The sequence below is a fragment of the Benincasa hispida genome, chromosome 12 (assembly GCF_009727055.1).
Source record: "Benincasa hispida cultivar B227 chromosome 12, ASM972705v1, whole genome shotgun sequence".
Classification (NCBI taxonomy): Eukaryota; Viridiplantae; Streptophyta; class Magnoliopsida; order Cucurbitales; family Cucurbitaceae; genus Benincasa; species Benincasa hispida.
The window spans coordinates 28,082,213-28,098,700 of NC_052360.1; the positions used below are offsets into that span (position 1 = coordinate 28,082,213).

Genomic DNA, 16,488 nt, shown 5'->3' on the forward strand with positions numbered 1-16,488 from the left:
TTCATATCTTTGGTGAATGAACAGTGTATTCTGATTCTTTCTCAAACCTAAGAGTTTTACATGCCCAAATTCAATTTGATTCATATTGAATCAAATTTGAAATTTATCTTATCTTTTGATTTAAATTCACTAATTTGTAGATTATAATTTGGATCAAAATCCCTAATTTGATAAGGATTTCAAATTCGTAAGTTTGTTTAGAATAATTTTTGCTATTTTTTATAAAAAAATCCTTTTTTAATAATAATAATAATAGTTCAATAATAAACACTGTTGAAGTTGGTGAAATGGTATTATTTAACATTGTGTTGTGAAATATGTGGGGCAAACAAGGAACCAACTCTACCTAACTCAAGTTGGTGGGCCAAACACCTCTATATGTTTTGGTTGGGTTACTTCTAATATGCTGGGACTTTATGTAATCATTGCCTAAGACAAAAAATGAAAAATAGTGAGTTGATATTTTTACCCATCATTTGCAGGCAGAAACCACTGTGATCAACCAATGCAACCAACTTCTTTCCACATCAGCTGATCCGACGTATGTGATGACCTACATCAGTCATAGTTTTCCGCAGCATAAACAATATCTATGTGCTGGTGCATGGATACTTATGCAAGGGCACCCTGAAAATATTAACTGCACAACCTTGGTATGAATTTCCTTCTCATTTTTAACCATCATGGGTTGGCCTAGTAGTAGTGGAAACAACAAAAGGCCAAGGGGCTAAGGGTCATGGGTTCAATCCGTGGTGGCCACCTACCTAGAATTTAAATATCCTACGGGTTTCCTTGACACCCAAATGTTGTAAAGTCAAGAAGGTTGTCATGTGAGATTAGTCGAGGTGCACATAAACTGGTCTTGAACACTCACGGATATTAAAAAAAAAAAAAATTCCCTTCTCATTCTTTATGTACATCAGTACCTTTGTCTATTAAGATGATTTTAATTTTTTGACAATGCAACCATGTTATGATTTTTTCCATCTTCCAATTTAGGCTCGGGTATTGAGAGAATTTTCACCGGAAGAAGTAACAGCTAATATTTACACAATGGTAGATGTGCTGCTTCATCACATTCAGATTGAACCTCAGCATGGACATTCCACACAGGTTTATACATACTAGCCTATAGCTTATATGCTCTTTCTACAAATTGGATGGAGGACTATCTCCTAACTCTTCAGTATTTACGGTTAGGAACTTCTGAGACTCTAATTGCATTAATAGATAGTCACTGGAACATACACCAATGACCTTAAAAGCATATCCAGTTCTATTTAATAGATGAGAGAAACTGGGAGGAAGTGGAGTTCTACATTATTCTGCCAAAAAATGTAAAGAAAAGAATAAAAAAAAGAATATAATAAATAATTAAGAAGGAAAAAGAATGACAAGACGCTACTTATGTCTTATAAAGGGCTTATCATTTCGTTTTCAGGATATTTTGCCTAAAGTTTGTGCCAATCTTTCATTTTTTGTATGGAATCAAGAATTACTTCCTCTTGATATTCTGCTCCTAGCTTTCATTGACCGTGATGATGATCCCAATGCTCTACGCATAGTGGTATGCCCTTCAAGCTCCTTTTTCTTTTTCCTCTTCTTCTTCCCTTTTTCATTCTACTTTTTTACCTTATAAAATGATGTGCTGCTATATTTGGGAAATATTGTTCTGTATGGTGCATCACTGATTTTGAGCCGGTTGTATCCTGATTTGGAAACTGGTCTTGAATATGTATGTTTCTGCTTAAACTCTAATAAATTTTATTCCCATTACCGATCTTAGGCCTAATGGACATGGACATGACGTCATTTTATAAAAGCAATGGAAACACATCAAAACACGTTTATTAAGTACATATTTAATTGAAGACTTGTTCATATTAGAATTACCTCTCACTTTATAGTTTTTTATATTATTATTTTGTTATTTTTGATATTTAGCTTTAACAGAAAATGGGATTGTTTTCCCATCTCTTTTGGAGGCAAGGAAGGCCAATGAGAAGTTGAAACCTTCTCATTTACCGAGGTGATGACTGATGCAATTCTTTTCGGCAGGAGACTCATTAATGCTTGTCATGAATGGGCAATTCATTACATAAAATATTCATTACTTCTAGAACGATCTAACTTTATAATATCATTAATATGATGGCGATTACATGCAGATGCATGAATAAACCTTAAAACAAACCTTTTCACGCATTTAACCAAAATCAAACCAATTTTATAAAATCAGTATTTTCAAAGTGCAAGGCGCAATTTAAGGCGACAAGCTTTTTAATCGCCTCAAGACGAGAGACGGTCAAAAAGCGTTGTCCGACTGAAGCAAGGTGTACTTAAAAAAAATAATAAGAAATAAATATTATTTTTATAATTATTGACAAAAGAAAATACATTGATCTTTAAAATGTTAAAATATTAAAATATTAACAAAATTATTAAGAATTAAAATAAAAATTAACCAAACAATATGAGAAAGAAATATATATTTGGAAAAAGAAAGAGAAATAGAAATGATTTTAAATAGGTAAAAATCAGTTCTTTGAGTAATGGGGTAGAAATTTTGCCATTGGGCAGTTTGGCTGGCATGCAGCCAACATTACTTTAATGCTGGCAGCCAACCCTTCATTTCTCTTCAAGGAAATGTAAAAAATAAAAGAACATTTCTCCTTCCCTTCTGATTTTCGACCCCTTATCTTCCTTTTCTTCATTTTTGAAAAGCAATCGATGGATGGCCTGATTGATGGGTAAATAAAAAGATGACTTTTTCAACTTTTTTCTACTACTTGTGCTATTCTTTTTCTTCATTTCTTCTTCCTTCCTTTGGTTTATCTTGACTTGTTTAAATCTTGATTCTTGATATTAAAGAAGAAAGTTTGAAAAGCAGAAAACTAGAAAATTTGAAGAATCATTAAAAAAAAAAAAAAAAAGAAAGGCGAGCGCTTGTGTCGCCTTGAACATATGATCAAGGCGACAGAAAGGCGCAAAAGGCAAGGGCCCCATTGAAGGTGCTCGCCTGAGGTACTTGCAAGGCGGTATGGCCTCCCATCACCTCGCCTCTCGCCTAAAGCAAGCACTTGGTTGTGCCTCAACAACACTGATAAAATAAATACTCGAATGACTTAAAACCTTTACTGGGCCCCGTAGCAATAATAGTTAAAGACAAGAAAATATTTAAAAATCAGAATGCAACACATGTTCAAGGCGACAGAAAGGCGCAAAAGGCGAGGGCCCCATTGAAGGTGCTCGCCCGAGGTACTTGCAAGGCGGTATGGCCTCCCATCGCCTCGCCTCTTGCCTAAAGTGAGCACCTGACGACGCCTCAAAAATACTGATAAAATAAATACTCTCCCTCCCCCCAAGCAATAATAGTTAAGACAAGAAAATATTTAAAAATCAGAATGCAACACTAAAGATTCTAAAATTCGAACATCAAAAGACTTCTAAAGAAAATGAAAACTGAGCAGATGCTTCTAACTGGTCCCATGGTACTAACATATATTCTTCTTGTCAAGCGTCGATACGCTCTTCCCTTACTTGAAAAACATCAAATATGAAAGAGTGTGTATAAAATACCCAATAAATAACCTCACTACTAGGGTCAGGCAATGCATATATACAATAAATACATTCATACTAGTGAGACATGCATATTTTAACTTATCATGGATGGTCATTTGAGTGAACAATTAAATCCATCCCATTGTAAGTGAGATTTACTCACAAAATCTGGTGAACCAGAAGGAACATGAAGGAATACGAACTTCTAGTGAGCCTGAAGGATCACACCCTCTAGTGAACTTGAAGGAACATAACCATCTGGTGAACCCAAAGGATCACAACCTTTAGTGAACCCAAAGGAACACAAACCACTAATGGTGTACATAGTTATGGTAGGAGGGTAATTGCCACTACGGAACTAACTTGCAACATACATGAGGGTCCCACAATCATAAAAATGTATTATACTTCATGAAAATAATATCATGCTCATACATCTTCTTTCATCATGTAAAACATATAAAGCTTTTCTAAATCTACTTGGAAAAGCCATAGCCAACAGTAACATTCTATGGTATGTCACCTGACACAAAAGGCATTCCTATAATAAGATTACGTACCTCGAATTTATGCTCAAACAATTAGCATTACTTACCTCGAATTTATGCTCAAACAATTAACAAATCAAACTCCTCTTTATCTTGATTGAAAATAATCTTGAAGCAACCGTAAACGTAAATTGAAATTAACTTAGATACTTAGGCTTAAACTAAACATATATTCCTAACAGCCTCTAATACTTACCCAAATAGTGGCTTGCTCTAGAACCACCTCACACTCCCTTCGAACAACACAATCCTAAGTCAACACCAATATTTGAGGATTAGACCATAAAATTACATCGTAAATGAGTCCAAAAAGGTTTGAAACCTTTAATTATCCCAAATTTAGCTCCAAATTCCAAAATAAAACCCTAACTCAAAATAAATAATTAAAAATTACCTGAAATTCGAGATGTCATAGCTTTAGATTTAACTTTCCAGCCACGAAGAGTCATTAGTATTCCTTTCTTCATGGACGATGAACTCTGAACCACTTCTCGTTTCGACATTAATGTTATTAACATTTACTTCATCTTTTATATCTAAGGGAGGTTCATAAAAGTAGTCTTTCCGTCTTCCAACACTTTAAGATCCCCCCGATACACCATGGACCTTACATAGGTTTTTAAACAAACCCTTCTTTGGATAATGGTAATTGGTAAGATTTCTTGAACCTCCAAACCACAATCATTAAGAAAGAAATCTAATTTCCTCGTACTTGAGGAGGGCGAAGGAGGATACTTCCTTAAATGTTGAATGAAGGGGATGAAAATACTTCCTTCTTCCACATATAGACGACAACAATGAAAAATAATGTTCATTTCACTCTATGGGAGGATTAGAGGAGGAGATTGAAGAAGTCGTAGGCTTTTTTAAAGAGCTTTACACAGACGATAGAGGCCCCCGATTTTTAATTGATGGGATTGATTGGGTCCCATTGATGGCCATATGAGTTCAAAGCTTGAGAGGCCTTTCAGGGATAAGGAAAATCACAAAGCTGTTCGAAGTGTAGGAAGCCTCAAATCCTCAGGTCTTATGGTATGACTGGGGAGTTATATAAAAACGACTATAACACTTTGAAGCTTGAACTAGTTTAGGTGTGCTAGGCGTTCTTTGAAAACGACATTGTTAAAACACCAAGTGACCCAAAAGTTTATGTAATGACCCAAGTTTAGGAGGGGTACACGAATTAATCGAGATCACATCCGAATAAGAGGGATCCAAAGGACATGAAAGTATGGTTAAGAAATGCTTAAAAGAATTGAAAGTTACTACTTATATCAACAAGGTGCACATTCCTTTTCAGTAGCTCAATCGTAGGAACTTCATAGTTAAGCGTGCTTAGCTTGGAGCAATTCTATGTTCAGTGATCTGAAAATTATTAACCCCAGTTTTAGTATTTTTATTACTGTTCGTGTCAGCCTCAATATTGATCCAGGTTGCGGGGGAATGCATGGGAATGCTGGGGCCATTAGATGCCGAATTTAGATTCCAAATCTTGGGCTTGGTGTGTTACAGAGTTTAAGCTAATGGATGAAAGTAAATTTAATATTAAATCAATATTCTGACATTCTCCACCACTTGTGGACTTGAAAGTGGTAGAAGACCCAATAAATAGAAATTAATATTAATTGGGGAGGACATGATATTCCAGAGGTATTTATGCAGGACCTCTTGGTACTCTTGTTCTGATGCCATCTTAAATTATCAATTATCCAAAAGTTTAAGCTGGTGAGTGAAGGTAAATTTAATATTATATTAATACTCTAACAAACATAGTCAACAAGCACACAAAGAAAACCTATATATGTTTGGTTCCACGAAAGAAGAAAACCTTCAAAGTGAAAGACTTTAGGCCTATTAGCTTGGTTTCCTTGCTGGACAAAATTATAGAAAAAGTACTTGGTGAATGATTGAAGGAAGTGCCTCCCCTTACTATGTGTCATTGCAGGTAGCCTTTGTCCAAGGAAGGCAGATTTTGGATGGCATTCTTATGGCCTTGAAAAAGGTGGAAGAGTGGAGAGCATCTAAGAAAGAAGGCCTCTTTGTGGTTTGCTGGGGTGTGCGCTTTATTGTGGGATATTTGGGAGGAGGAGAACAATAGAGCATTTAGCTCGAGCGAGGTTTGGAAGCTTTTTTGTAATTATTCCTTAGATAACATCTTGCTTAGTTGGAAGGTAGGCAGATTTTGGATGCCATTCTTATGGCCTTGAAGAAGGTGGAAGAATGAAGAGCATCTAAGAAAGAAGGCCTCTTTGTGGTTTGCTTGGGTGTGCGCTTTATTGTGGGATATTTGGGAGGAGGAGAACAATAGAGCATTTAGCTCGAGCGAGGTTTGGTCCCTGGTGAGGTTTCATGTTTCGCTTTGGGCTTCGGTTTGGAAGCTTTTTTGTAATTATTCCTTAGGTAACATCTTGCTTAGTTGGAAGCCCTTTCTTTAGAAGGGGTGCTTCTTAGGCTTTTTTTTTTTTTTATACCTTTGTATTCTTTCATTTTTTTTCTCAATGAAAGTTGTTTCCATAAAATTTCAAAAGAAAAAAAAGGCTTCTTGCTAAATGCAAGCTATACTATTTCAATTGAAGGCTTAATGCAAGCTGCTAAACATTATTTTTTCTCTTATTAATATTAGGAGGAAAGGGTTTCTTAAATAGAAGAAATACCCAATTACAAATAAAGAAAGAATAAAATAATTACAAATAAGGAAAGAATAAAATACAACAAATATAATACAATAAGTACAATATAAAATTTCACAATAAAGGAAATAATCAACACTCCCCCTCAAGCTGGTTTGAAGATATCATTCATAGCCAGCTTGTCAATCAACTTGTTGAATTGCCACTTTGGAAGACCTTTGGTTAACACATGTGCGATTTGCTCTGTTGTCGGGAGAAAGGGAATGCATATTATTCCTACATCAATATTTTCCTTTATGAAGTGTTTATCAACTTCAATATGTTTGGTCCTATCATGAAGGACTGGATTGTGGGCAATGGAAATTGCTGACTTGTTATCACAATAGATGCATATGGGCATTATCTGAGAGAAATTCAATTCTTCCAGTAGTCTTCTTATCTATATGCCCTCACAAATACCATGGGCTAATGCCCTAAATTTTGTTTCAGCACTACTTGCAACCACACTTTGTTTTTTACTTCACCAAGTAACTAGATTTCCTCCAACAAAAGAGCAATACCCTGAAGTAGATCTTCTATCAGTCGTGCTTCCTGCCCAATTAGCATCAGCGTAAACCTCAATGTTTAGGTGGTCATGCTTCATGAATAATATACCTTTTCCTGGAGTACCTTTCAAATATCTCAAAGTTCTATAAATTGCTTCAAAGTGAACTGACCCGGGAGCGTGCATGAACTGACTTACTACACTAACTGCGAAAGCAATGTTAGGATGTGTGTGAGAGAGGTATATGAGGCTCCCTACAAGCCTATGGTACTTTTCCTTTTCTTTTACTTCTTTTTCAGTTGCAGCAATCAATTTTAAATTTTGCTCAATAGGAGTTTCTGCTATCTTGCAACCAAGTAAACCTTTCTCATTCAGTAGGTTAAGAATATACTTCCTCTGGTTGACAAGAATGCCATTTTTAGATCTGGCAAACTCCATTCCTAGGAAATACTTTAAGGTTTCTAGGTCCTTGATTTGAAAATCATTAGCAAGGTTTTTCTTCAAGATATTCAGTCTTGTCTCATCATTACCTATAAGAATGATATCATCAACATACACTATCAAAACGACCAAGTTACCACTTCCAGTATGTTTATAGAACATAATATGATCAGCTTGACTTTGACTGAATCCATAGCTTGTGGTTGCCTTTCCAAACCGTTCAAACCATGCTCTGGGAGATTGTTTAAGCCCATATAATGATTTCTTTAACTTGCACACTTTGTTAATCCCGAGATCCCCTCAAAACCAGGTGGCAAGTCCATAAAAATCTCTTCTTCAAGATCCCCATTGAGAAAGGCATTCTTCACATCAAGTTGATAAAGAGGCTAATCAAAATTAACTGCCACAAACAACAAGATTCTAATAGAATCAATTTTAGCTACGGGAGCAAATGTTTCTTGATAATCAATGCCATAGGTCTGAGTGAACCCCTTGGCAACCAATCTGGCCTTGTACCTTTCAATACTACCATCAACATTACATTTTACAGTGAACACCCATTTGCATCCCACTGTCTTCTTATCTTTTGGTAGTTCGAATATGTCCCATGTGCAATTTTGTTTCAGTGCATTGAACTCTTCCATCACTGCTAATTTCCAATTCAAATCATATAGGGCTTCCTGTATATTCCTTGGAACAAATAGGTTGGTTATTTTGGATGTGAAAGCTTTATGACAGTCGGACAATCTATGATAAGAAAGATAGTTTTCAATGGGATATTTAGTGTATTTACGAGTACCTTTCCTATGAGCAATTGGAATATCAAGATCAGAGACATTAGGTAAAGGATTAAAAGGAGATGAAGAACTAGGAGAAATAGGAGTAGAGTGTCTAATACCTGGATCTTCAGGATCATTCATCAAAGTATTTGATTGGTCCTTTGATAAGTCAATTGTCTGATCTCGGACTCTTTGAGTCAAATTTCTTCTAGTATAAACCTAAAGTTCAGGATTTCGACTTGTAGAGTCATTTTGTAGTCTTTCTCCCCCTGAAGAAGAACTCTCTGTACTTGGTATCGAAGGACTAGAGCTCATAATTGCAGGACCACTGATGTTTGGGAGAGATAAAGTATCCCAAAAATTATCTTCAAGGTTAGATATCTCCCCTGAAGAAAATTTGGGCCAAAAAAAGGTTGATTTTCCAAAACAAACACATCCATACTCTCAAAATACTTGTGGGTCAAAGGATCAAAACATTTGTAAGCTTTCTTATGGGAAACATAGCCTACAAAAATGCATTTAGTGGCTCGAGGATCAAGCTTAGTTCGGGAAATATGAGAAGTATGGACATAAGTAGTACACCCAAACAATTTAATTGGTAAATCAGAAGACAGCCGATTATTAGGAAAAAAACTCATTGAATGAAGTGATTAAGAGGAGTTTTAAAATTCAAAACCTTAGACGGCATTCGATTGATCAGATATGCAGCTGTAAGAACACCATCACCCAACAAATATTTTGGAACATTTATAGAGAACATAAAGGCACGAGCAACTTCAAGTAAGTGTCTATTCTTTCGCTCAACAATGCCATTTTGCTGAGACGTGTCATGACACGTAGCTTGATGAAAAATGCCCTTTTCTTGCAAAACATTGGTTAATTGTTCATTGAAATATTCAGTGTCGTTATCAGAGTGAAGAATTTGAATTTTTGTTTGAAATTGAGTCTCTATCATATTATAAAACCGAACAAAAACCTCTTTTACCTTTGACTTTTTTGTTAACAAATAAAGCCAAGTTAAACGAGTGTGGTCATCTATAAAGGTAACAAACCAACACTTACCACTATGAGTTAAGACTTTAGACGGACCCCAAACATCAGTATGAATTAAGGAAAAAGGTGATGAAGCCTTGTACGGTTTAGGCAAATAGGTGGATCAATGATGTTTGGCAAAAATACAACTTTCACATTGAAAAACTGAACAATCAAATCCTTTAAATAAATCGGGAAACAGATACTTCAAATAAAAGAAATTTGGATGCCCTAATCTACAATGCCAAAGCCTGATAGTTTCTTTAATAGAAGGAGAACAAACACTACTCAAGCCGTGAACTTTTTTATGACTAGCAGAAACTTCATCAAAGTAATAGAGACCATCAATCATCTTAGCATGTCCAATCGTCCCCCTCGATTCTTGATCCTGAAAGATACAATGAGTTTCACAAAAGATAACACGACAGTTAGCATCCTTAGAGAGTTTACTAATAGACAAAAAGTTACAAGCTAATTTTGGAACATGAAGGACAAAACGTAATATAAGTTTTGTAGTCAAAGGAATAGTTCCTTTTCCTGCAATAGAGGTGAAGCTGCCATTGGCAATGCGAATTTTTTCATTGCAATACACAGGAGAATATGGTTCAAATAAACAAGAGAAACTGGTCATATGATCAGAAGCTCCAAAGTCTATAATCCATGGAGATGAATTAAGGCAAGAGAGAGCTTGAGGACAAGTAACTGATTGTGCCAAGGAAACACTAGGATTACCAGATGATGAATTGGTCTGTAGCAGCTTTAGAATTTGATCAATTTGCTCTTTATTAAATGGGTTGGAGTCAACAACATTAGCATTAGAGGTATGTTGCTTAGAACTTTTCCAATTCGCAAGTTTTCCATGAAGTTTCCAACAAGTTTCACGTGTATGTCGAGGTTTATGGCAATGGTCACACTAGACACGAGGCTTTTCATGTGGCTTATTGGATTGATTAGAAGCCTTCATTGTAGTATTTTCAGTCACCAACACAGAGCATTCAACTGAGTCAATAGGTTTTTTGCAAATCATAACATTCCTGCGGCTTTCTTCCCAGCAACTAGAAAAATTATAGCTGTTGGACAGTGGCAACCGGTCGGCAGTGGACACAGTTGGATGGCAAACTGCGAAATCGCAATAATAGAAGACTGGGTTTTTTTTCTAGGGTTTCAAAAAGAAAAAAAAATAGGGTTTTTTTATTTTTTTATTTTTAGGGTTTCAAAAGTTTTGTTGCTCTGATACCATGCTAAAAAAAACATTATTTTTTCTCTTATTAATCTTAGGAGGAAAGGGTCTCTTAAATAGAAGAAATACCCAATTACAAATAAGGAAAGAATAAAATACAGCAAATATAATACAATAAGTACAATATAAAATTTCACAATAAAGGAAATAATCAACACAAGCTCAAGATATAATAAACATTATTGCAATCTAACTTCCAGTACTTCATGAAGGTAGTTGTTGCTAAACTATTTGGCTTTTAAACAAGAAACAAAACTTTTTATTGATGTAATGAAAAGAGGCTAATTTTCAAAGGATATAAATTCCACGAGGGAGTGAACAAAAACAATGAAAGCAAAAGGACAAAACTAAAATAAAGATATAAAGCACTATAAAGGAAATATAAAGGCATTCCAATTGAAACAAATATCCTGTTGTGAAAACCTCAAAAAACGACTTTGATAGGGAACACCAAATAAAGCCATTGATCCAAGGAAGTTGCTTGTCTTGAAAATTCTTTGATTTCTTTCTAGCTACAACTGAAATAGTATAGCTTTCACTGCATCATCTAAAGCATATTTGCCTCAAGACTCAGAATAGGACCAATGAGTAATCGAGATACATTGCTTCTGAAAATGTTGGAAATGTCCCAATGAAGGTTGAAAACCTCAAATGATTTTGACCAAAACAGACTGGTTGAGAGAATTCAAAAAAGACGTGTTTGTGAGAATCTACGGACGAAAGACATATATACCAAACTGATGGCATGATGCACTTATAAGGAAGTTTCTTTTGAAAAACTTCTCATGCCAATGATGATCTACAAAAGAATATATATTATCTTGGGACTTTTAGACTTCCATATTGCTGAAAAACCCCATCTCCTAAGGCGATGAAGGCACCAAATATCGAGTTAATGATTGAAGTTTTTTGAAAAATGAAGTTCTGATTTTACAGAAAAACACCTGCATTTGTTAAGGTTAATTTCAACCAGTCATTCTTTCGAAAAAAATAAAGAATCTTTTATTGTGTCGAACAATCTTATTCCCATTTTAACAGGAAGGAAAAGAAAAAAAGAAAGAGATTGACGACTTCTCCCTAAAATTAACTACAGATGTGCTATATGGGTATGGCTTCTCCCTAAAATTAACCTGCAATGATAGTTAGCATTCATTGCCCAAGTAGGGACTGGAACAAAATTGGGGACTTCACTCTACATCATTTTTTGTATATTTGTTGTAACTTGACGACTTCACTGTATAGCTCAAATTTTCTTATTGCTTGTCTTTCCTTGTACATTTTGTTCAAAATGACATTCACAAAATTGATCACTGTATATCACTATTTGAAGAAACAATTACTTCAAGGTTTTATCATTAGACATCAGATTCGTACCTTCATGCACGGCCAACAGAACTGCAATTTGATTAGCTGATAGTCTTCTCGCATGTTATGCATTGCAGATTAGTCTACTTGATAGGCAAGAGCTTCAACAACGAGTCAAACTATATTGTATCAGCCGGGGTTCTCCTGAGCACTGGCTTCACTCTGTAGTGTTCAAAAGAAATGATTTACAAAAGGCTCTTGGGAATCATCTTTCATGGAAGGACAGGTGACTAAGCTCGCTGGGACTTTCATAATTGACCTTTTTTCAAAATTTCTTTTTCTATAGAAATTTTAATGAAGAGAATTTATATATCTATGAAATCTTAATCAAGATATGATCCTGAGCATCCAGTGTAATAAAGTCATAATTAAACTAGTAAGATGGTAGTCTTTTTGCACTAAATTAGTTAAGACAGCCTTTCTTTCGATGTCTGGTAGTAGGGGGTGTTGAGAGAGATTCTAGGGTGTTACGGTTTCTTGTCCGCTTTCAAAGTTTCCTAGTGGGCTTCGATTTCAAAGGCCTTTTGTAATTATTATGTAGGCATGATTTTCTGTAGTTGGAGTCCTTTCTTGTAAAGGGACTCTCCCCTTCTTTTTGTGGGTTTGGTTTTTGGGATGCCGTATATTCTTTCGTTTTTCCTCAACGAAAGTGGTTGTTTTTCATTTAAAAAAATCAAAATTCTCTGATTGATGATTTAAGTCTTTTGGAGCAACCCTTGTCTAATGGTAAATTCATGTGATCATATCGTGTGACGGTTCTTTTCTATCTTAGATTCTTTCTGCCCAACAAAGGATAACACCTCGTTAATTGTGAAGAAGTGTTTCAACCTATAAATGAAGGCTAAGAAGCACAAACATCGACATGCGATACATCAATTTCCAATAAAATAGGACATGACACGTTGGAGACACGTTATTATTATTACTATTATTATTATTTACAAAAATAAATATATCTGTGTATACTTTCACATATTGTGAAATTTACCTTTAAACGTCAAAATAACAACCATACAATTCATGAAAAAGGCAATAGATAAGATGACCAACGTGATAACAATATTCAGGTCCCAATAAGTTAGTAATTAGTTTAACACAACAAAACTAGAAAGTAGAATCAAACAAGCCTTCTACATATTTCCTCATGCTGTGAGTAAGAATCGTTTAGCTGCTGATCGTGGGTTTGGTAGTTAGTGTACTGTGCAATTATGTGAAGATGTGGTCATAACCCTAGAATTTTTAAAAATATTAGCTGAACCGTGAACCTTAATGGGCTTAAATGGGGGCTTGAATGGGCCGCCAATTGTAGGTCAAGGTAGTGTGTTGTGCATTTTTTTTTTAATAATTTAGCAGATCACATGACCTTCGTCTGTCTTAATGTGTTGGAAAATAAATAATAATAATAAAATAATGGACACGCCAACTGGCATATCGTGTTGGAGTGTGTCAATGTTCGACATGTGTCCGACACCGACACTTGGCCATTTTAGAAGTGTGGGTGCTTTATAGGATAGCGGTCTCGACTTGACCTTTTTTCCTCCTAAAAAAAGCCATTCTTCTCTCCTGCTCGATGGAAAACCCCTAGATCTAACATCCTTCAATGTTGTTGTTGCTGTCCGATGCCGAGGTCGTTATTGTTAATTGTCTTTTAGTTGTCAGCCGTAGTCATGGTCGTCATTGCTTTCAAGTGTCATTATTATCCTTCATGGGTTCTTGTTTCGTTTTGTTCGTGCATTTTTGTTAGAGTTCTAGCTTTCAAAACTAGTTTCTTGTCGGCCTTCATTCTCTGTCGTCATCGCTCTTCTTTTTTTTGAAAGGTTACATTTTTTTTTGAAAGGTAATGGGTAGGAACGATGCCGAATGTTGCAACCTAGCAAGAGACAAAGGAATTTGATTGTTGGCAAAAGAAAATAGAACTGCTCCAACGGAACCATGGCTGGAGGTTGAAAATGATCTTCCAATTATGAATGTTGACACTCAAAATTCTTTAGTTGAGAAAGATGTCAATGAATTAGAGGTTAGAATGTTTAACACAAATATGCACCACTAGAACCATTAAAAAAAAAAAAAAAAAAGACCGTGTCCCGTTGTATTTTCAGGATCCAATGCCTCCCTACTTAATGATGATATCATTGAAGAGCTTGTACAACTTTGTTGATTCATGCAGTCAACCCAAAGAAAGTTCTTCCTAAAGATTTTTCACATAACTTGAGTGGGAAATTTTGTAATTTTGGCTCAATGCTATTCTTGGCTTTTGTAAGGTTTTGATATCTTCTAAAACAAACTCACTCACCACACAACAATTACTTTCTCCCCATATTGAGGTCTCAGATTGTAAATCTGATGTTAGTGTAAGTAGTGTGGAGATTGACTTTCAGCATCGTGGTCGCCTTTGTGATGAAGATATAGCCGAAGATTTTGTTTTAGATTACTTAAAAACTCTTTTCCAGATACCATCAAGTCTGATTGCACTTTTATGATTTTGGATAGAATTTTATCATCAAGCGGTTTTATTTTGATATACCGAAAAAGTTTGCCTTTAATAAAGGCCTGTGGTTTGTAGTTTAAAGAGATTCCCTCTTTTGTTTCTAAGGGGAATAGAGAGAAAGGTTTAGGTCCCGTTTGGTCACTATTTGGTTTGGTTTTTAGTTTTTGAGAATCAAGGCTATGAACACTCATTCCACCTCTAAATTTCTTGCTTTGTTATCTGTTTTTTACCAATGTTTTCAAAAAAACCTCGTCAAATTTTAAAAATGGAAAAAAAAAATTAAAAACTTGTTTTTGTTTTTAGAATTTGGCTACGAATATAACTCTTGTACTTAAGAAAGATGCAAATAATTGTAAGAAAATGAGAGGAAATAAGCTTAATTTTCAAAATCCAAACAACCAAACAGGCCCTTAATTATTATTATTATTTTTTTGTTGGTTTTTATATTTCAATGTAGAAAATGTCTTGGCATACGATACAAGAAGATTGGGCTGATTCATGAGTCCAAGTTTTGTTGATTGAGTTCTATTTTGTTTAGGTTGATTTTGGTGATAGGTTGGTTTTGGTGATTTTCTCTGGCTTCTTCTGTCAGCATTACCTGTTTGACATTTGTGGCATTCTTGATTGATGCTTAAGGAGATTTAGATGTTCCTAGCTTGGTTTTGTTCCGCCTCTTACTTTGAGCTTGATTAAAGTTATCCTTTTGGTTTAGCTTTTGATATGAAGTTCATGGAGGATTCTTCTCAATATGGCTTGCATGGTGAGTGTTATGATTTTTTTTAGCTTCTGCAAAGGCTTGCGTCAGTGGGGTTTGTTTTCAATTCTTCATTTGTTGATGGTTTATGTTGGTCACACAGCTTTTCAAGCCAAGGATTTTGATTCCTAACCTTGAATTGGATGTGTATGTGTATCTAGAGGATGTGAATGCATTATTTTACGGACAACTTCTCCCCCGTTCTCTGGAAGATAATCACAAGATTTCAAACAATATTGGTATCTCTCAAGTAGATGAGAGATACCAATATTGGTACCTACATTGGGACTTTATTCCAATCTTAGAGAACCCTCTCCCTCCTCCATCCTCAATACCTGCCAATTCTCAGCTTTTATAAATTATAGATGCATGTTATTTGCAGTTTCATGAAATTCTCAATTCCAGAGAAAAATTGTGCATGAATAGGGTTGTCATTCTTGGAAGACTTGTGATCTTATTATGTGATCTTGGCATTTGGAGTTCTTGGATTAGCGCTGATGCTGTAGTTGGTCCACTTGGCTTGTGTTACAAGAAAGTTGTCTTTATGTTATTTGCAGCAGTTCTCATCTTTAGTTAAGAAGAATTCAGTTGGTCAAGTTGGGTTGGTCAGTGTATCTAATTTCATTTTTTGAGTTGCTTTATTCGTTAGTTTTGTTATTGTTAGAGAAGGTTGCTTATGAGAAATTTGATAATTTGATTTTGCGTACATTGTTTTATATCTATCAGAAAATTCTCCACCTATTCTTCCACAAGCACTATTAGGATTTTAATCAGAAAAGTTATCTTGATGTCACAGGTACCCGGTATTTTTTGATGATATTGCAGCTCGATTACTTCCAGTCATTCCATTGATTGTTTATAGGCTCATTGAAAATGATATTGTAGATCAAGCTGATAGAATGCTGGCCTTGTATTCTCCATTTTTGGCCTACCACCCTCTTAGATTTACATTTGTTCGTGATATACTCGCATACTTCTATAGTCATCTACCTAACAAGCTCATTGTTCGGATTTTGAATGTACTTGATATCAGCAAGGTAACTTTCTTTTGGTTTCTTTTTCACTTTTGATGTGCTTTTGCACGTGTATTTGTTTATATGTTA

The 16,488-nt window shown here is 35.2% G+C and overlaps 1 protein-coding gene across 1 annotated transcript in view; it reads left to right on the forward strand.

Moving 5' to 3' along the window:
* LOC120068006 (mediator of RNA polymerase II transcription subunit 23) overlaps window positions 1–16,488 on the forward strand; it is a 55,029-nt gene that overhangs the window by 34,944 nt on the left and 3,597 nt on the right. The window contains exons 13-17 of the mRNA XM_039019666.1: window positions 483–653; window positions 1,000–1,113; window positions 1,442–1,567; window positions 12,221–12,369; window positions 16,182–16,422. Of these exons, the coding sequence (XP_038875594.1) occupies window positions 483–653; window positions 1,000–1,113; window positions 1,442–1,567; window positions 12,221–12,369; window positions 16,182–16,422 (801 nt within the window). The remainder of the gene's footprint in view (window positions 1–482; window positions 654–999; window positions 1,114–1,441; window positions 1,568–12,220; window positions 12,370–16,181; window positions 16,423–16,488) is intronic.